Source organism: Arachis ipaensis, chromosome B7, assembly GCF_059453495.1.
Source record: "Arachis ipaensis isolate K30076 ecotype BB chromosome B7, ASM5945349v1, whole genome shotgun sequence".
In the NCBI taxonomy this organism is placed as follows: Eukaryota; Viridiplantae; Streptophyta; class Magnoliopsida; order Fabales; family Fabaceae; genus Arachis; species Arachis ipaensis.
The window spans coordinates 102,204,684-102,226,403 of record NC_142442.1 but is presented as its reverse complement, the minus strand read 5'-3'; the positions used below and the strand labels follow the sequence as shown (position 1 = coordinate 102,226,403).

Genomic DNA, 21,720 nt, shown 5'->3' with positions numbered 1-21,720 from the left:
AAAGGGTTCAAAATTTATCAAAGAAGCCAAATCAACATTTGGAATTCAAGTGTGGTGCAAGGCTCAATTGAGAGGACTCTGAGATTTAGTTGGGTTCTTTAATGGGAATGTTAGACTTAGTTCATCCAAATTGAGGCATAACGATCAACAAGAAAGTGGATGGACGATTAAAGTATGGGATCCAGACATATACTTCCACAATCAACAATCTTGGGTCTCAACTACTTGTTTGGAACTTCTTAGGAGCTTCATGTGCTTAACTTTGGATCCAGGCAGACAAATGAAGAGCAAACACAGGTAGCAATTCAAGGAGGAGTGGAAGCATAAGCCACCTTGACAAAGGCTTCACTCAAATGTCCAACTTAAAGACACTAAACCAAAGTGCTAGGTGGGAGACACCCCACCATGGTAACATCTTTTTAACCCTTTCTTTGTTTATAGTCTTGGTTTATTGAATTTTGCTTATTTTATCTAGCTTAGGTTTAGTTTCATTTTAGTCTTAGTTCGATTAAATTTTAGTATGGATCATGTGTTTATGAAGTGCTGCATGTTTTGAGGTTCAAAACCTTTGTTGGAGATCATGTTTGGTGCCTTAGAGATTTAAATTTTTTTTTGAGAAATAGAGTTTTGTGCGTACGCACACACCTATCCCAATTTCTGTCATCCATGCTTATGCACACTCGTTTGCAACCTCCCTGTCAGGTGCGTCCGCATACCAGGAGTTTTTCACCTCTGTGAGCACGCACGCATCTGTGCGCATGTACACATGACCCATTTTTTCTTTAAAAAAAATTTCCTCATTGACCATGCGCACCCAGCTGTGCGGTGCACAACACAGCTTGCAGCCTCCCTGCCGGGTGCGTCCGCACATGCTGGTGCACCCGCACACCCTGTATTTTCACCCATTTGTGTGTACGCACAGACCTGTGTGCGTTGCACACTCGTCAATTTGGGTGTTAATTCGAAAGAAGAAAACCCTATCACACCACTAACCCCCAACCCACATCTCTTCTTCGTTGGTGAACACCCCGCTTCCACCATCCTTCTGACGACACCGCCGCCGTTGGCGCCATAGCCGCCACGCCACCTACCTCTCTCTTTTCTTCTTCTTCTTCTCTATTCCCTCTTCTTCCTTCTTTCTTCTCTCTTTTCCCTACCTAGCAAGCCACCTTGCCCTCCTGTGCTAGGCCGCTGCTCTCTCTTCGGCGAAGCTCAGCCGCCGTGAACTCCGCAGTGGCAGCCACCAGTGCCACTAGTACACTCTCTTTCCCTCCGTTCTTCATTTCTTCAATCTTCAGGTTTTAGTTCTCTTTGCTTTGTTTATCTGTTTAATTAGTTTTAGTTTTAAGATTTAATTTTGGTACAAAAAGTTAGGATTAGATGATTTAAATTAGTTATTGTTAAATTGCAAGTGTTAAATTTTGATTTCTGGGTTGTAGTTGCTTGACTTTGGACATGAAATTGTTGAACTTGTACTGTGCACACTAACTATTTGATGAATTGTCTAAGTAAACTCTAAGTTTGATTCATATGCCATCATATGTCTTGAACCTCTTTTTTATTAGGAAAATTTTATTAATTGTGCAATGTTAAAGATGACTTGAATTTAGCAATGTATTTCTTTTATTGTTAAACTTAAACTTGCAAACACCCATATAGTTGAATGTTCATGCTTTGTTGCATAATGGGTGAATTGTTAGTAAATGCATTGATATCAAATGGATTGAATTGACTCTTTATTCATCATGATTCTTAAATCATTATAATCACATAACAAAGTGCTAATTCTTTAATGTTTTAATCAAACATATCTTGCTCCAATTCAAGTACTTTGTTTATGTGATTCTTTCCTTAATTAGATGAATAAATGGTCTTTCCCTTTTGATTGAATTTGTTAATGTTTGTTGTGTAAGCTTACATCACATTGAGATTTTATTTACACAACATCAATACCTATTTTCTCAAAGAATTCAACCATTTTTTGCATTGTGTTTGCTTAAGCTTGCTTGTGCTTCAATTTCATTGTATTTTGTGAATCGCAACTTAAGCCGCATAATTGAGAAACATGAGCTTTAAATTTGAAATTGTGTGGTTGCCATTTCAACTGGCCAATGTGTGTGTTCTAATCGTGCACACATTTAGAATGCACACATTGTCTTTTGTCAAACCACACTCTTGTACAATCTTCCTCAATTAAGTGTTTATTATTTGTTTATATTGTTGTTGCTTCCTCAATTATCTTCTTGTGTAACTTATCTTGTGATCTTGAATTCTATTCTTGTGTTCCTTTTCAGGATGCACCGTGTAAGAGCCGCGCTTAATTAACCACCTAATTAAATAATTAATTGCCCAAAATAGAAACCGAAAAGTTAGAATGAGAATCAGAGGATTTAAATATGATTTTTTGAATCAGTAGATTCTTTTGAGTCAGAAAATGTATTTTCTACGAAAACCGTGAAAAACCGCGAACTGGCAGTTGAACTGGTCGAACCAGTTCAAGTCTACCCAGTATTGTGTGAGAAAAATTTAAAACAGTCAAAAACCTTAGAAAAATATTAGAAGTCGAAAACCGGACACAAATTTAAAAGGTTTAGCCCAAAGTTGGGCCAAACGAACCAAAAACACTAATGGATTGAACCGGGCCCAAGTTGGGCCCAAGCCCAACAATATATAAGTGTATTAAGTGGCAATTTCAACCACTTTCAAATACAACAAGCAGCAGCAACGTTGAGTGAGAGAAGAGAGGTGAGGGTTACAAGAAGCACTATTCACATTCATCTTCTTTCTCCCATAACTTGAGCTACAGAGCTTCGATTCGCGTGCTGTCAGTTGCCACACGAAGCTCTTGTCGAGCTCTTCAATTTCATCCAAACAAAGTTGTAAAGGATTTCCAATTTTTTGCCAAGTTTTTACTTCCATTACAGGTTCGGTTTTTGGCTAGGGTGAATGAATGGTTCTTGTGATTTTGATTATTTAGGTAAACTCTATCACTTGATTATTATTGGGTTTTATCCCAATCATCATTGGTAAGGTGAGCCTAATTGATCTCTTGTGGTTTTGTGTATATATGAAACCCTAGGTTGAATTATTATAAATTATGTGTGATATTAGCTTGAGTATTGGAGCTTGTGGTGATTGTGATGCTTGTTGGAGATTCTTGGTGGCTTAGATTGTGATTGGAAGCTTGCTTGTGATAATTTGGGGATTTCGTGCATCTTGGGGATCGGCCAAGATATGGTTTCGGTTTCCTCTATGTAGTATATAATATTCATGGACACTTAGGCTAGTGACCTATATGATAGGGTTGAATTTGTGATTGTTGATGATGGTTGGTTGATGTTGTATGTTGAATTAATATGGTTTTGTTGAGAAATAATGATATTGAGATTATGATGTATGATAAATTGGGGTGAATGACTATTGTTGTTTATGGCTTAGAAGCATGAATGAGTTTGATGTTGGAAAATTGATGTTGATATAATGATGAATGGTGAGTGTGTTCGTGGAAAGTTATTGATAATTGTAATATGATGATATTGATGTTGAAAATGATGAGGTATGATGAGAGATTGGTATAAATTTTGGTTTATGACCCAAGAGGGTAGTTTTTGGTGAAAAAAATGGATCTTGGAGTGACTTTAAGTGGTTTGGTATGATTTGGAATGCGTATGGTAAGAAATTGTGTAAATGATGAAGTTTGGTAAAATTGAGTTTTTGGTAAAATTTGCTCGATCATAACTTTTGCCTCGGTTTTTGAAACTGATTGAAATTTGTTTAGACCTAAACATTTTAAAAAGCCCTTTAAATCAATATAAAGTTTGTAAAAATTGGGAATTTGTAGAGGGAGTTATGATCATTCAAAGTTGGTGTTAAAAATCTAAAATTCTACAAAGTTGCAGAATTTCATGATTTCTGATATGTGCGAGCGCACACCCTCGTGCGAATGTACACCCTGCAAATATTTTGACCTGTGCGGACGCACACACCTGTGTGCACGCACAGGCAGGGAAGTGCATTCTGTTTGCAGCGCTAGAACAGCTTGTGCGCGCGCATATCTAAAGGAGGATGTTAACCTGTGCGGACGCACACGTCGGGAAGGCCAGTCTGTTAGGGGCACTGGCACAGGTTGTGCGAGTGAACAGATGTTGGAAATTTTCACACCTGTGCGTACGCACACCCCTGTGCGTACGCACACATTTTAAAACTCACCAGAGCATGCGCACGCACACTCTTTTAAGGCCGCACATGCCCTGTTTCTCAAAATTTTATTTTTCAACTATTCTACCTCCCCAACAAGGTTGTAAGCCTCTCTAACACCATTTAGGACTCTTGGGCCTAGTTTTAGTCATTTGAAATATTGGGAAAGAATTTAATGGCTTTAGATGATATTATTCGGAAAATTTAGAAAATGGAGGCCTAGGTTTCTAGCGTGCTGAGGAAGGTTTGATGTTATGTGAAGGATGATTGATATATGAGATTGAGGAATGATGAACTATTGATGTTTGGAAACTGAGATATGAATGGACAGTGGTTGAGATGAGTCGGGGACTCTGAATTAGATGATGGATCCATGTATACTGAAATTGTTTTTTGAAAACCACTAATATATTGTTTTTACTGAGATTATGAGACGCTTTGTGCTCGGCAGGGACGGCGGTTGGATCCCGCCTGTCGAGGTAGTGGCGGCGGCGTAAGGACGGTGGTTCGTCTCGCTTGCATTGAGATGTGAGGTCTATGGCAAGAGTATCCTGCTCGCATCCCTTAGGATCTATAGGCGTGCAGGCATCGGTACCTGGACAGTGATCCGGGCACTATATCTCGGGGGTTCCCATATGAGAAATCCGAAGGGCGACATCTCCATGGAGGTGTGTCGAGTTGGCAGTTGAACCGACAATGTGATATCACAGCCAATAGGGCAGGCATTCATCATATGCATTTTCTATCTGCTTGTTTGCTTTGCCGATTTGTAACTGTATGCCTTATTGAATAACATGCCTAATTGCTATTTGAATTACTTGCCTTATATGCTTCTACTTGTGTTTTATTTGCATTGTATATCATTTGTGATTTCTACTGGGATTGAGGAGGCTTGAAAGGTTATGGCGATGGGATCGCACGGAGGATAAATTGGTGAAAGCTGTGGCACAGCGGAGACTGTTAGACTATAAAATCCATTAAGTTAGATCACCCATGTTACATGCTGAGGTTTTAAGTTATGTTAAGGCTTTATATTTATGCTTATTTGTTTTAGAATGCTTTAAGTTTGAATCTTGCGATGGATATGGAGCTTAGGATTGCCTTTGGCGTCCCGGGGTCTTATATCCTACATCACTGGGCACTGTTACCATACTGAAAACCTCCAGTTCTCATACCATATTTCTGTTGTGTTTTTCAGATGTAGGTCGCAACCCACCTCGGTGAGTTGTCTTATTGGTGACAGAAGCGGAGGATCCGGATACCTCTTTTGAGTTTTTTGATTTATTTTGTATATGTCTTTCACTTTTGTATTTCGCTTTGCCTAGAGGCTTGTGATGAGTGGATAATTTATACGCTTTTTGGCATTGTTTTTACATAGTTTTTAATATGTTTTAGTTACTTTTTATTATATTTTTATTAGTTTTTATGCAAAAATCACATTTCTGGACTTTACTATGAGTTTGTGTATTTTTCTGTAATTTCAGGTATTTTCTGGCTGAAATTGAGAGACCTGAGCAAAAATCTAATTCAGAGGCTGAAAAAGGACTGCAGATGCTCTTGGATTCTGACCCTCCTGCACTCAAAGTGGATTTTCTGGAGCTACAGAAGCCCAATTGGTGTGCTCTCAATTGCGTTGGAAAGTAGACATCTTGGGCTTTCCATAAATATATAATAGTCTATACTTTTCCCGAGATTTGATGGCCCAAAATGGCGTTCAACGCCAGCCAGAGACCCTTTTCTGGCGTAAAACGCCGGAACTGGCACCAGAACTGGAGTTAAACGCCCAAACTGGCATCCAAGCTGGCATTTAACTCTAGAAAAGGCATATGCACGTGTAAAGCTCAATGCTCAGCCCAAGTGGGCCCCGAATGTGGATTTCTACACTATCTGCACTTAGTTACTCAATTTCTGTAATCCTTAGTAACTAGTTTAGTATAAATACTAGTCTTTCCTATGGTATAGAGGACTTTTTTATTATCTTTTGCTACTTTTCACATTTGGGAGGCTGGCCATTCGGCCATGCCTAGACCTTTTTCTCTTTTGTATTTTCCAATGGTAGAGTTTCTACACCTCATAGATTAAGGTGCGGAGCTCTGCTATTCTTCATGAATTAATGCAAGTACTATTGTTTCTCTTTCAACTCACGCTTACTTATTCTCCAAGATATACTCTTGTACTTAATTTAGTTAAGTTAGAATGAAGGGGTGACCCGTGACAATCACCCACTATCTTCGTTACTCGCTTAGCCAAGATCCGCGTGCCTGACAACCACAAGCGGGCTACATGATGTTCAATGTAGTCATTGGACGACAGCCGGAGTATAGTCCCTTGTGTCTCTGATCTACGGAGTTGACTTGCCTCTCCTGACAACAGAGCATACGAATCCATGAGATTAGAACCTTCGTGGTAAAGGCTAGAACCAAATGGCAGCATTTGTAACACCCTAACTACCAAAGCTCACGCTTCCGGCTGCGCAACTCTGATAGCTCGGGCATTACGACGACACTTATACTATTTAATACTAAAATATGAGCCTGTTTAAAACTTTAAACCGTGATACCGCTCCCAAAAATACTTTCGTTCGATAACGTACATCTATAAATACCATACAACTTGCAACAACTCATAAAGAGTACATCCATATATATATACATAAATACATATAAATAACTTTCCAAACCATAACCACAATACCGAAACCAACCATCGGTCCATCTCAATTCAACCACGGCCCTAGGCCCAAACAATCCAACCAACAACCAATCACCACAATCCAACAGAGTCCCAGATGCAAACACAGGAAGGAAGTTCAAGCACAAACAAACAGTTATTACAAGTAGAACAGTTAGCAATTAATCACATAGGCAAACCAAGTATAATATGCACACCCAAACAATGTCACATAAATGCATATGATGCATGCCTGTCCCTAGTGGCTGATGATATCATCTGTCGGTTATAGAGCCAACCCGACAAGTCCTGGTAGCTAGCCATTGGACTGTCCCTCTGTCGTGCATCCCCAACTCGAGTTATACTTATCATAAACTTGATCATAATCATGATCCATATCCATCACCCTTACTGGTGAATATTTATCCATCACCATCACTGGTGAATATTCATGGGGGCGAGCTCATTCGGGACTTTCACAGTGCCCGGCCACACTTACGACATAGGGTCAACAGAGTATCAAGTCTCAACCTGGAGCACGTGGTGGCTAGCCACTGCTACTACCCAGGGAAACTCCTATCTCAGATAGTGGAAGTGCAACATTCACATTTATCAATGATTCAGCATAAACATGCAATCAATCTCATCCATGGATCAACATCCATCTCAGCCATCCGGCTCACGGTTCATTCTAGAACCAGCCAATATTCATATCATACACAGCCATTCCGGCTCACGGTTCAATCCAGAACCAATCAGTATGTATAAACATACACAGCCATTCCGGCTCTCAATAAAACAACACTTCCACATTCAAAATCATCAAATTCATGAAATCGGCATTTAAGCCATAAATCATTTTCTCGACTCATTTCACTTTGAAATCAAGTTTCAACTCTTTTCAGCCTTGGCTTTAAAGATCTCATTTCTCAAATCATCTCAGGCTCATAAGCCACTTTTACTCAAGGTAAATTCTCCTTTCAAAACAATGCCACTCTCGGCATCCTCTTTCCAAAACTTCCATAATCATGGCAAGTTAAAAGCCTCTTTGAGATATTCAAAATCACCCATCCAACAATGGGATTTTATAACAAAAGTTTCTCGGCAGAGTCCCAAGTCTTTAGGGGAGAATAACATATCTCATTTCACCAAATTCATTTAAAATCATTAAAACATTGGCTTTCTGATTTGAGTAAGAAAATAGGATCTAAGCCAAACCGAGTCACGTAATCTTTACTTCTTTCAAAACCATTTCCTTTACTTAAACAAAACCGGCTTCAATTCCATAACTAAATCTGAAGCGTTTCAAACTGATAAGAGAATCATCTTTGTTGTGTTAAACTAGAGTTCAAAAGATACTTTCAATCTTATTTAAAACGTCAAAATAATGAGGCTCATCAATCGAAATCCAATTCCTTTTAAAATCACGAAAACTCTCCCAAGGGACAATCTTTGTGTTTAATAGAGAAAAACATAAACCCGTTTTACCTTTTAAAACAGCCTCAAAGCAAAATTCTCTTTCAAATGACTTGTACCCAAAGACATACTGTTCTTCTTGGAAAATAAGGATAAATCATGATTCTCTTTTCAATAATTCTTTCAAAGCATAACTTCATTGCTTTCTTAATTGTTCTAAGTAAAGGTAATAAAGAAGCCATAATTTCACAATCCTCAAAATAGATAGGAAAGGCATTAAACTCAAAATTCCCCAATTAACATTTCAAATAAGGACTCGGGTTCTATAGAAATTTCGGCAGCACCTCCCCTAAAACTTGGACTTTTGCCACCCGGTTCGGGTCCCAACTAAACCGTTTCTCATTCCTTTTCAACAGCTCAAAACCAGAAATCAATTCAAAAGCAAGCTAAATCCAACAGTCGCCTCAGTGGCATGTCTCAAGGAAGCCATTTCAAAAATCAACTCAATATCAACCGATTTAACTCATTTCCAAAGCTTTAAAGAATCGGTTCAGCAATAAATCATTTATCAAAACCAAATCAATTAAAGCAACCCAGGCTGAATTTCAAGAGTATTCTATCTTCCACATCATCAAAATAATTGACTCAATTCAAACCAATCCTCAACGGATTAAACTCATTTCAAATCTTTAAAGAATCAACTTCAAACGTTACATTTCACAAGCCACTCAACAATTCGGCCAAACCAATATCCATAGTCATTCGAGTCAATCAAATAATACATAAGGCAGATACAATCACCAAATACACAATATCTCACATCAGTACCCATATGTAATAATTCCAATAATAAACTATAGTTTTTGGAAAGCGCCCCTACCTCAAAACGCAATTCCATAATCCAAACGCATCACAGGAACCTCCTCTCTTAAACCGAGATCACCAACAACGCAACCTTGGCTCCAAGCCACTCCCGCGGTAACCACAGCAACACTAATCGCGACACATAACAATAGAAACTCAGTCTCATAGCAATTGATGCCGCAAAGCCTTAGTGTATGAAGCCAGAATAGTAACTAGAGAGCTTTCAAATCGAAAACGCTTACCGAATGAAGAAGGAACAGCTGGACCGGAATAGTGGCGGTCTCTGAACCGGTTCAACGGCAGCCCGGCAGCCACCTAAGCGGCAGCGACGACAATTTCCGATCGCGCCAATTGAAACCAACACGCAGTGACTACGGTATTCTCGGAATTCAAAAAGGACAGAAACCTCAAATAAAAACCCTTACCGGAAGAGTGTTCTTCGGCGGCAGAGTCTCGGCCGCAGAGCCCATGGTTCAGCAGCAGCAATACTCTCCTAGTGGCCCCATTGCGCAGCAACTCTAAATTGACAGCAACAGCTCTAGCGGACAGAACGGCGCCAAGGATAACCATTAAACAGTGGCAAAATAAAGCAAAACGGAGCAAGAGCAGCAGCTGTTACAGGTCCTTACCAGGCACAATGGCGCTAGTCCTAGCCTCATCCTCATTTTGCAGCGAGCTCCAACGTGGCTCCAGAAGTTCTAACAGGGCACGACGGTGGCGCTTTCCTTCCGACGCAGCTTGACGGCGGCAAGAATGGTGGCGGTCGAAGTGCAACAGCAACGGAGGTCAAGCGCGGCGGCGGCTCCACACGCGACGGTGACAGCAGCGGCTTCACTTTCCTGCGCGCTCTTTCTTCTCCGTTGGTGGCTGTGGGTCGCGCTCCCTTCATTTCACAGTTCTGTCTCCGATGCGGCGCAAGGATGATCGGCGACGACGGCCAGATCTCCGGCGACAGCACGAGGATGCACAACGGTGGCTTCTGCAGCAGCTCCTCGCAAGCGCTCTCCCCCTTCTCCTCCATCGATGGTGACAATGGCGGCACTGGCGGCGAGGCGCGGCGGGGCACGCTCCCTTCTCTCTTCATTCGGTGCGCCATGGCGGCGGCAAGGCGGCATCTGGACGAGGCAACGGCGGCCGACGGCGACGCCCCTCCCTCCCCTCTTCTTTGACGTTGGTGGCGAACGGCGAGCAGCTCAGTGGTGACGGCGAGGCCTACCGGTGCTAGCTCGCTCCTCCCTCTTCTCCGTTTCCTGCTTCTGCTTCTTTCCTTTCATGGAAAAGGAAAAAGGAAACCGTGTGTGCTATACTGCTTTGGGGGGAGAAAGGAAATTTCGGCTGCAGTTGGGTGAGGGGGAAAAGGGAACTGGGTCGAGTAACGGGTTGCTGGGTTAGGGTTTCATTTTCAAAAGTTAGGGTTAGGGGCATTATGGTAATTTCTGGTAAAATTGTGGACAATATAGTAATTGAAACCCACATTAAATCCAACACTAATTGCATATAGAAAATACTATTTGCTCACAAATTATTTTCCATAAAATGCCCAAATCAAAATAATTAGAAATAATATAATTAAACCCTTTATTTTCCAAAGTAGCAGTATTAATATTTAAAATATTAATTATTTAATCTAAATTATATAGAAATCCTTATTATTTCACAACTACCAACTTTGTAATTTGAATATAGAAAATAATTTAATAATTATAAAATTGGATAATAATCATAACTCATCTCAAATTCAATAAATCAAAACTTGCCTTAATTATCTTTAATAAAATAATCTCTGAAATTAAGGCTATAAATAATTATATGATTTGAGACTTGATCATAATAAGACTTTTCAAAGTTCTGGGTCTTACAGCATTCCTGAGATCCGAAAAGTCTAAACCTTATCTGTGGTATTCCGAGTAGGATCTGGGACGGGATGACTGTGACGAGCTTCAAACTCACGAATATTGGGCGCAGTGACAGTGTGCAAAAGGATAGAGAGATCCTATTCCGACACAAGTGAGAACCGACAGATGATTAGCCATGCGGTAGCTGTGCCTGGTATTTTTCATCCGAGACGAGAGATCCGACAGTTTATTAGCTGTACAGAAACCGTACCTGGTATTTTTCATCCGAGAGGACGGATGGTAGCCATTGACAACGGTGATCCCCCAACATACAGCTTGCCATGGAAGGGAGCACGCATGATTGGATGAAGACAATAGGAGAGCAGAGGTTCAGAAGCAACAAAGCATCTCCAAACGCTTATCTGAAATTCCCACCAATGAATTACATAAGTATCTTTATTTTAATTTACGTTTTATTTATCTTTCAATTATCAAAACTCATAACCAATTGAATCCGCCTGACTAAGAGTTACAGGATGACCATAGCTTGCTTCAAGCCGACAATCTTCGTGGGATCGACCTTTACTCGCGTAAGGTTTTATTACTTGGACGACCCAGTGCACTTGCTGGTTAGTTGTACCGGAGTTGTGAAAAGTGTGATCACAATTCCGTGCACCAAGTTTTTGGCGCCGTTGTCGGGGATTGTTCGAGTTTGGACAACTGACGATTCATCTTGTTGCTTAGATTAGGTAACCTTCTTTCTTGTTTCAACCTTTATTTTCTTTTCAAACAAGTTTTTAAAAAAAATATTTCGAAAAAAAAAATACAAAAAAAATTTAATAAAATCATAAAAACCAAAAAATTTTGTGTTTCTTGTTTGAGTCATGTGTCAAATTTTAAGTTTGGTGTCAATTGCATTTTTTTAATTTTCTTAAAATTTTCGAAAATTCATGCATTATGTTCTTCTTTCATCTTCAAGTTGTTCTTGATGATTTTCCTTGTTGATCTTAAATTTTTATGTTTTGTTTCATTTTGTTATTTTTCTCTCTCCTCATTAAAAATTCAAAAGTAAAATAAAAATATCTTTTCCTTGTTCTTCTCATAATTTTTAAAAATTTTGAGTTGACTTGGTCAAAAATTTTTAAAATTTAGTTGTTTCTTGTTAGTCAAGTCAAAATTTCAATTTAAAAAAAAATTTATCTTTTCAAATCTTTTTCAAAAATAAAATCTTTTTCATTTTTCTTCTTAATATTTTCGAATTTCTTAAATAAATTTTCAAAATATTTTTCTTATTTTTATTTCATATTTTCAAAAACTTTACTAACAATTAATGTTTTGATTCAAAAATTTCAAGTTTGTTACTTTCTTGTTAAGAAAGGTTCAATCTTTAAATTCTAGAATCATATCTTTTTATTTTCTTGTTAGGCAAGTCATAAACTTTAATTTTTAAAATCAAATCTTTTTAATTTCTTTTTCAATTCTTTTTTAAAATAAATTTCAATCATATCTTTTTAAAATTTTAATTTCAAAATCTTTTTCTAACTTTTTATCTTTTCAAAATTTATTTTTAAATCTTTTTCAATTAACCACTTGACTTGTTTTGTTTTAATTTTAAAAAGTTTACTATTTCTTATCTTTTTCAAAATCACCTAACTACTTTTCTCTCTCATTAATTTCAAAAACTAACTAACAAATTTTTCAAAAATCTTTTTAATTAATTAATTTATTTAGTTTTTAATTTGCTTTTATTTCTTTTCTTAAATTTTGAATTCTAACTTATAATTAAAATAAAAACAAAAATATTTTTCTTTTTTTTTAATTAATATTCGAATACTCTCATCTCTTTCTATTTATTCACTAACACTTCTCTTCTACTCATCTAATAATTTGAACCCTCTTTCTCTCTCTCTGTGTGTTCGAATTTCTTTTTCTTCCTTCTTCATTCTATTCTTCTTTTCCTCTGACACATAAAGGAATCTCTATACTGTGACATAGAGGATTTCTCTTCTTTTCTGTTCTCTTCTTTTTCATATGAGCAGGAACAGGGATAAAGAAATTTTTGTTGAAGCTGATCCTGAACCTGAAAGGACTCTGAAGAGGAAGCTAAGAGAAGCTAAAGCATAACACTCCGGAGAGGACCTTACAGAAAATTTTGAAAAAGAAGCAGACATGGTAGCCGAAACCAACAACAATGGTGGAGATGCAAGGAAGATGCTTGGTGACTTTACTGCACCAACTTCCGACTTCTATGGAAGAAGCATCTCAATTCCTGCAATTGGAGCAAACAACTTTGAGCTGAAGTCTTAACTAATTTCTCTAATACAGTAGAATTGCAAGTTTCATGGACTTCTATTGGAAGATCCTCATCATTTCTTAGCTGAATTCTTGCAAATCTGTGACACTATTAAGACCAATGGGGTTGATCCCGAGGTCTACAGACTTATGCTTTTCCCCTTTGCTATAAGAGATAGAGCTAGGATATGGTTGGACTCACAACCTAGAGAAATCATGAACTCTTGGGAAATGTTGGTCAATGCTTTCTTGGCTAAATTCTTTTCACCTCAAAAGATGAGCAAGCTTAGAGTGGAAGTCCAAACCTTCAGACAGAAGGAAGGTGAGTCCCTCTATGAAGCTTGGGAAAGATACAAGCAATTGATCAGAAGGTGTCCTTCTGACATGCTTTCTGAATGGAGCATCTTAGGTATATTCTATGATGGTCTGCCTGAATTGTACAAGATGTCATTGGACCACTCGGCTGGTGAATCTCTTCATCTGAAGAAAACCTCTGCAGAAGCCCAGGAACTCATTGAGATGGTTGCAAATAACCAGTTCACATACACTTCTGAAAGAAATCCTGTGAATAATGGGATGACTCAGAAGAAAAGAGTTCTTGAGATTGATACTCTGAATGCTATATTGGATCAGAACAAAATATTGACTCAGTAAGTCAATATAATTTCTCAGAATCTGACTGGAATGCTGATGCGTGAGCATCTTTCCTATCTTTTCCTAGTGAATTTGCATCATTTTTTAGCCAATATGGATGCTACCTTGAGTCTTTTGCAACTTTGTTTATTTTAGGTAGCATTCGGCAGAATTTGATGGAGTTTCTGCAGCACAAGAATCAAAGGAGATGGCAGCGAGGAGCGATGCGTACGCGTGACTAACGTGTACGCGTGAATTTGGAGCTTTCCATGGCGACGCGTGAGCATGACTGACGCGTACGCGTGATTTGAAGATTTGGTCAGTGACGCGTGCGCGTGACTGACGCGTCTGCGTGTCTCGCGGAAAAGACCATCGACGCATACGCATGACTGACACGTACGCGTGACATGCGCCACGTGCAGAAAACGCAGAAAAATGCTGGGGGCGATTTTTGGGCTGTTTTGACCCAGTTTTCAGCCCAGAAAACACAGATTAGAAGCTGCAGAATGGACAAAACAAGTGGTCCCCACCCATCAATTGAAGACTTGATTATTTAGTTAATTTTTTATTTAAATTCAAATTTGAATTATAGGAAAAGATATTATTTTTAATTTTAAAAATTAGATTTTAAATTTATTAGGATTAGTTATAAAAGGGAGAAGAAACCTCTCTTTTGGGAGAGGTACCGGGGAGGATCCCAGACTACCAAAATACATTTTATTAGAATCCTTATTTTCTACTCTGAACCTTTAGCAACTAATCCTCCATTGTTAAGGTTAGGAGCTCTGTCTATTTCTATGGATTAATATAATTACTTTTTCTAATTTAATTTATGTATGGATTTATAATTTAAGATTTGTTTTCGCTCTTTATTTTATGAATTTGGGTGGAACGGAAGTATGACCCTCTTTCTATATGAGTTCCTGTAAAACTTGGAAAAGCTCTTTACTTGAACAACAGCTTGAAAACATATTCTCCTAAATTTTAATTATCTGGATTTAACGGGATACGTGACATATAATCCTTTTATTTTTGGGTAATTAGAGTTTTTGTGGCATATAAACTGGAATTTGATCTTGTAGCTTCTAATTGGAATTAATTGACCAAGGAATTGGCAATTAATGAATTTTAGAGGAGACTAGAAAGGTCTAAGGAATTAAGGTCTAGTCACATATAGTTTGCCATAAATTAAATCCTACATAATTAAAATAGTTAGTAAGAGAAGTTAATCCGGAAAAAATAGATAACTCTGAAGCCTTAACTATTTCCCCATATATATTTCACAGCTCATTTACTGCTTACTTTATGAAATTTTTAATTACTTTTTAATGCTTTTGAACTTCCAAATGCTATTTTCTGTTTGTCTAACTAAGACTATCAAATGCTATTGTTGCTTAATCCATTAATCCTCGTGAGATCGACCCTTACTCACGTAAGGTATTACTTGGTACGACCCAGTACACTTGCCGGATAGTTTGTGGTTAGAAAATCCGCACCAAGTTTTTGGCGCTATTGCCGGGGATTGATTGTGATTAACAACTACTCGTTATTTGATTTCTTAGATTAGATAATGTTTCTTTTAATTAGTTTTATTTTATTATTATTAATTTTAGTTTTTCATTTTTGTTTACTTTCATTATCGTGAAATTTTTTTCCTTTTCTTCGTTCTTTTGTTCCCCCTTTCCTGTTTCGTTTTATTTCTTTTTTTTGCTTTTATATTTTTTTACTTTAGTCCGTTTTTAATTTTTTTATTTTATTCTTATTTTATTTTAGTATTTTTCTTTTCTTTTATTTTTGTTTTTGTTTCCTTTCATTTTTTTCTATATTCTATTAGTTTTGTTTTACTTTTGTCTTTAATTTTTTAAAAAGTATATATATATATATATATATATATATATATATATATATATATATATATATTTAAATAGCACTAATACTTTTCTTTAATTTTTGAAATTAAGTTTGGTGTTCCCTAGTTAGTTTTATTTTAATTTTTCTTATTTTAATTTTTAGAATTCTGTTCTTTCTTCTTTGCTTTCCTATTTACCACATGGTGCGTTTAATTCTGTTTGGTGTGCTGTGCTAAGGAAAAATAATAGAGAGAGATCACATGGGTTACTACTCCCACCTAAGTAGTAATTCATATGATTGTGGATGGGGGAACTACCCATATTTTGGTTGGCAAAGTCAAAACCAAAGAAACTTGAGTACTCCATGTTCCAACTATCAAGAACCACCATCTCCATATCCATACCAAAAACCACCATCTCTCTATCCATATCAAGAACCATCATCTTTCTACCCATATCAAGAGCCACTATCTCTCTATTCATACCAAGCACCATCCTCTTTTTACACTTATCAAGAACCATCACCGCCTCCTTATTCATCTCAAATACCATCAGATCTTGAGCTTCTCATGAAAGAATTCTTACATGATATAAAGACAAGTGTCAAAAATGTAGAGAAGCATGTACAATCGATTATCAAACCACAGGAAGAGGAGCAAGCAAATTCCTTCACAAGAGATATAATACAAGATCCTATAGAAGAAAGTGAAGAGATCAACCAAAGGAGTTCATACTCCAGTGAACTAGAGAACTTTCCATCCTCACACATGGAAGAAGAGGAAGATGCAAAAACAAAGGAGGAAGATGCAACCACAAAGGAGGAAGATGCACAACCTCCCATGCCCTTGGTAAGCAATGAAGAAGAGATTGAATTAGAAGACGGCTACCAAGAAGAAGAGGTTGAAATTGAGGAAGCCTGCAAAGAAGTGGAAGAATTCAAAGAAGAACACAAGGGAGTGGAGCTTGCAAGACCTCTCCTAAAGCCATCACCATCTAATACAACATTCAAGTGGGTAAAATTCATATCCTTAACCTTTACGTTCCCACTTGAATATGGGCTACTGGAGACGGATGGTCAACTTAGAGCTCTTTGTAGCATTAAGAGTAAGAGAAAGATGGTTAGTGGTGAGAGTTGTCAAGCAAGGTTCAATATGCTTGCATGCTCCAAAGTGAAGTGTAAGGATTGGTGTAGAGCTCAATTGAATGGGTCTAGAAGGTTGTTTGGATGTCTCTATGAGAATTCAGATTGCTTGCCACCCGGTGGGAACAATGGTGATCCACAAGAAGGCGGGTGTAAAAGCAAGGTTTGGGACCCTGGAATTCATTCTCACAATCAACACTCTTGGGGCCTTGACACTTGCTTCAACTTGCTCGAAGGCGTTATGCGCCTAGTTTGGAATCCCAGTGGCCATTGGATTAACAAACATTGGTGGAGATTCCTGGATCAGTACAAGCACAAGCCACCATGAAAGGAGCTCACCACATGTCCAACTTAAGGACTTTAACTAAAAGTGCTAGGAGGGAGACAACCCACCGTGGTATGATCATTCCTTTTCATTCTTAGCTTTATTTTATTTTATTTTGAGTAGTAGTTTTCTTACTTATTTGATTTTTATTAAGTTCTTACTAATTTTCTAATCATGCAGCTAATTTATAACAGGAACCGAACTCCTCAATAAAAAAAAAAGCACAGGACGGGCAAGCGTCGCTGACGCGTACGCATCAGATGGGTGTGTGTGAAAAATAAATTTGAACAGAGAGTTGCGCGGGAATGACGCGAAAATGATGCCTCTAGCACAAAAAAACCCACGCGTACGCGTACCCCACGCGTGCGCGTCATTCATGATTTTGGCACTCCACGCGTCCGCATCATCAACGCGTATGCGTGACCTCAAAATCGGCATAAAAGGTGTTTGGCAGAGAGTTGTACTGGCTTGGAGATGGAAGTATGCTAAAAGCAAAAAAAATTGTCCACGCGTACGCGTCCCTGACGCGTGTGCCTCCTTTGACCAAACGGCCATCCACGCGTGCGCGTGCATGGCACGAACGCGTTGTATGCCAATATTGGTTCCCTAGCCACGTGAACAGAGAGTTGCGTGTGTGCGTGGCTGGCTTTGCGCGAATTGTGCAAAACCCAGGGCACGCAGACGCATGCCTGATGCTGACGCGTCATTAAGGAAGTTCCGCGACCCACGCGTACACGTGCCGTACGCGTACGCGTCGCCTTCGCCGCCCAATTTTAATTTTCTTTCTCCCTCTCCCAATATTAATTCTCTCTTGTTCTTTTATCCTTTTATTTTTATTTCATTCTAATATTTGTTTCTTTTTATATTCAGTTCTTCTTTACTTGAGGACAAGCAAACCTTTAAGTTTGGTATTGATGCTTCGCTTATAGGTTTTCTGTTTATTTCAATGGCACCAAAAGGGAGGCGAATCATCTTCACTGAGGAGCACAAGCTGAAGAATAAATGGCCGTTTCGATAACTAAGGTAGTTGAGTTCCTTTCATTTTTTATCCCTCCCTTCTTTTTCTATATTATGTTCCGATTTTCTGCTAGTTTTGCTTTGTTTGTTGTATGATCCTTTATTATTTAGAATCCTAGGACTAGTTTAGTTCTCCCTATTGCTATAATTCTGAAAAGATGTCTCATGTATTACTCACTGAGCTTGAATTCAAATAAAAAATTATAGGAGTGATGTATTGCATGAGAAAGTGGGTCTATATTGAAGAATAGTCTTATTTACTTAAATGTGGTGGTATTTTCTGTGATTCTGAATGCATGACATGAACAGTGCATATTTTTGATAGTGAAGTTTATGAATGTTAAAATTTTTAGCTCTTGAAAGAATTATGAAAAAAAAGAGAAATGTTATTGATAATCTAAAAAATCATAAAATTGATTCTTGAAGCAAGAGAAAGCAGTGAAGAACACAAAGCTTGCGAAAAAGAAAAAAAATGGCAAAAAAAAAAATACAAAGAGAGAAAAAGAAAAAGCAAGCAGAAAAGCCAATAACCCTTTAAACTAAAAGGCACAGGGTGAAAAGGATCCAAGACTTTGAGCATTAATGGATAGGAGGCCCCAAAGGAATAAAATCCTGGCCTAAGCGGCTAAATCAAGCTGTCCCTAACCATGTGCTTGTGGCGTGAAGGTGTCAAGTGAAAAGATTGAGACTGAGCGGTTAAAGTCATGATCCAAAGCAAAAAGAGTGTGCTTAAGAACTCTGGGCACCTCTAACTAGGGACTCTAGCAAAGCTGAGTCATAATCTGAAAAGGTTCACTGATGAGCGGATAATTTATACGCTTTTTGGCATTGTTTTTAGTATATTTTTAGTATATTTTAGTTATTTTTTTATGTTTTTATTAGTTTTTAAATAAAAATCACATTTCTGGACTTTACTATGAGTTTGTGTGTTTTTCTGTGATTTCAGATATTTTCTGGCTGAAATTGAGGGACTTGAGCAAAAATCTGATTCAGAGGCTGAAAAAGGACTGCAGATGCTGTTGGATTCTGACCTCCCTGCACTCGAAGTGGATTTTCTGGAGCTACAGAAGCTCAATTGGCTCGCTCTTAATTGCGTTGGAAAGTAGACATCCTGGGCTTTCCAGAAATATATAATAGTCCATACTTTACCCAAGATTTAATGGCCTAAACCGGCGTTCAAAGTCAGTATAGAAATTATGGCGTCAAAACGCTAGAACTGGCATAAAAGCTGGAGTTAAACGCCCAAACTGGCACAAAAGCTGGCGTTTAACTCCAAGAAAAGTCTCTACATATGAAAGCTTCAATTCTCAGCCCAAGCACACACCAAGTGGGCCCGGAAGAAGATTTCTGCATTAAATACTTATTTCTGTAACCCTAGGCTACTAGTTTTCTATAAATAGGACCTTTTGCTATTGTATTTTCATACTTTGATAGACATTTTCACGTTTGGGGGCTGGCCTCACGGCCATGCCTAGACCCTCTTGTTCTTTTGTATTTTCAACGGTGGAGTTTCTACACACCATAGATTAAGGTGTGGAGCTCTGCTGTTCCTCATGAATTAATGCAAAGTACTACTGTTTTTCCATTTAATTCACGCCTACTTCTTCTCTAAGATATACACTCGTTCTTCAATCTGATGAATGTGATGATCGGTGACACTCATCATCATTCTCACCTATGAACACGTGCCTGACAACCACCTCTGTTCTACTTGCAATAGCTTGAATGTGTATCTCTTGGGTTTCTAATCTGAGATTGGAACCTTCGTGGTATAGGCTAGAATTATTGGCAGCCATTCCAGAGATCCGGAAAGTCTAAACCTTGTCTGTGGTATTCCGAGTAGGATCAGGGAAGGGATGACTGTGACGAGCTTCAAACTCGTGAGAACATGATCGAGAACCAAAAGCTGATTAGCCGTGTGGTGACAGCGCATTTGGAACATTTTCATTGAGAGGACGGGAGGTAGCCATTGACAACGGTGAAACCCAACATAAATCTTGCCATGGAAAGGAGTATGAATGATTGGAAGAAGGCAATAGGAAAGCAGAGCTTCAAAAGGAACAAAGCATCTTCATACACTTATCTGAAATTCCTACCAATGAATTACATAAGTATCTCTATCTTTATTTTATGTTTTATTCATATTTTAATTATCAATTCTCCATAACCATTTGAATCTGCCTGACTGAGATTTACAAGGTGACCATAGCTTGCTTCAAGCCGACAGTCTCTGTGGGATCGACCCTTACTCACGTAAGGTTTATTACTTGGACGACCCAGTGCACTTGCTGGTTAGTTATGCAAAGTTGTGATAAAGAGTTGAGATTACAATTGTGCGTACCAAGTTGTTGGTGCCATTGATGATCACAATTTCGTGCACCAAGTTTTTGGCGCCGTTGCCGGGGATTGTTCGAGTTTGGACAACTGACGGTTCATCTTGTTGCTCATATTAGGTAATTTTATTTAAATTTTAAGCTTTTTGTTTCTTATTTTCAAAAAATACAAAAAAAAAATTATCTTCTTTTTCGTTCTTCCCAAAATAATTTTCGAAAAAAAAACCAAAAAAATTAATAAAATCATAAAAACCAAAAATTTTTATGTTTCTTGTTTGAGTTTAGTGTCAATTTTTAAGTTTGGTGTCAATTGCATTCTTTTATTTTTCTTAAAAATTTTCGAAAAATTCATGCATGGTGTTCTTCATGATCTTCAAGTTGTTCTTGATGATTTTCCTTATTTGATTTTTGCATTTTTATGTTTTGTGTCTTTTCTTGTTTTTCATATGTATTTTAGAATCACTAGTGTCTAAATATTGAAAACTTCTAAGTTTGGTGTCTTGCATGTTTTTCTTTTCTTAAAAATTTTCAAAAATAAGTTCTTGATGTTCATCTTGATCTTCAAAGTGTTCTTGGTGTTCATCTTAACATTCAAAGTGTTCTTGTATGCATTTTTTGTTTTGATTCATAATTTTTATGTCGTGTGTCATTTTTGTGTTTTTCTCTCTCATCATTAAAAATTTAAAAATAAAAAATATCTTTCCCTTATTTCACTCATAAATTTTGAATATTAGAGTTGACTTTTTCAAAACTTTTTCAAAATTTAGTTGTTTCTTATGAGTCAAGTCAAATTTTCAATTTAAAAATCCTATCTTTGCAAATCTTTTTCAAAATAAAATCTTTTTCAATTTCCTTTTTATATTTCGAATTCTTGCTTAAATTTTTTCAAAATCTTTTTCATTTTTCCTTTAATGCTTTTCGAAAATTTTAAAAATTAATTTTCAAAATCTTTTCCTTATTTTGCTTCATAATTTTCGAAATTACTACTAGCATTTAATGTTTTGATTCAAAATTTTTTTCAAGTTGTTACTTGCTTATTAAGAAAGGTTCAATTATTAAATTTTAAAATCATATCTTTTAGTTTCTTATTAGTCAAGTAATTAACTTTAATTTTCAAAATCAAATCTTTTTAATTTCCTCTTCAATC

At 37.5% G+C, this 21,720-nt stretch overlaps 1 protein-coding gene and 1 non-coding gene across 2 annotated transcripts; both read right to left on the bottom strand.

Moving 5' to 3' along the window:
- Positions 1 to 9,808: 9,808 nt before the first annotated feature.
- On the bottom strand, positions 9,809 to 10,243 carry LOC148553551 (uncharacterized). Its single transcript, XM_088493186.1, has one exon. The coding sequence runs from the start codon at positions 10,241 to 10,243 to the stop codon at positions 9,809 to 9,811; it is 435 nt and encodes a 144-aa protein (XP_088349312.1).
- Positions 10,244 to 13,556: 3,313 nt separating this feature from the next.
- LOC148553550 (small nucleolar RNA R71) lies at positions 13,557 to 13,664 on the bottom strand. The gene has a single exon (XR_015893922.1). It is a non-coding gene; the product is annotated as a small nucleolar RNA R71 (small nucleolar RNA).
- Between the last annotated feature and the right edge of the window lie 8,056 nt (positions 13,665 to 21,720).

Excerpts from the sequence above, each read along its gene's own strand:
- LOC148553551 (XM_088493186.1), bottom strand. The coding sequence starts at position 10,243 with ATGGCGCACCGAATGAAGAGAGAAGGGAGCGTGCCCCGCCGCGCCTCG.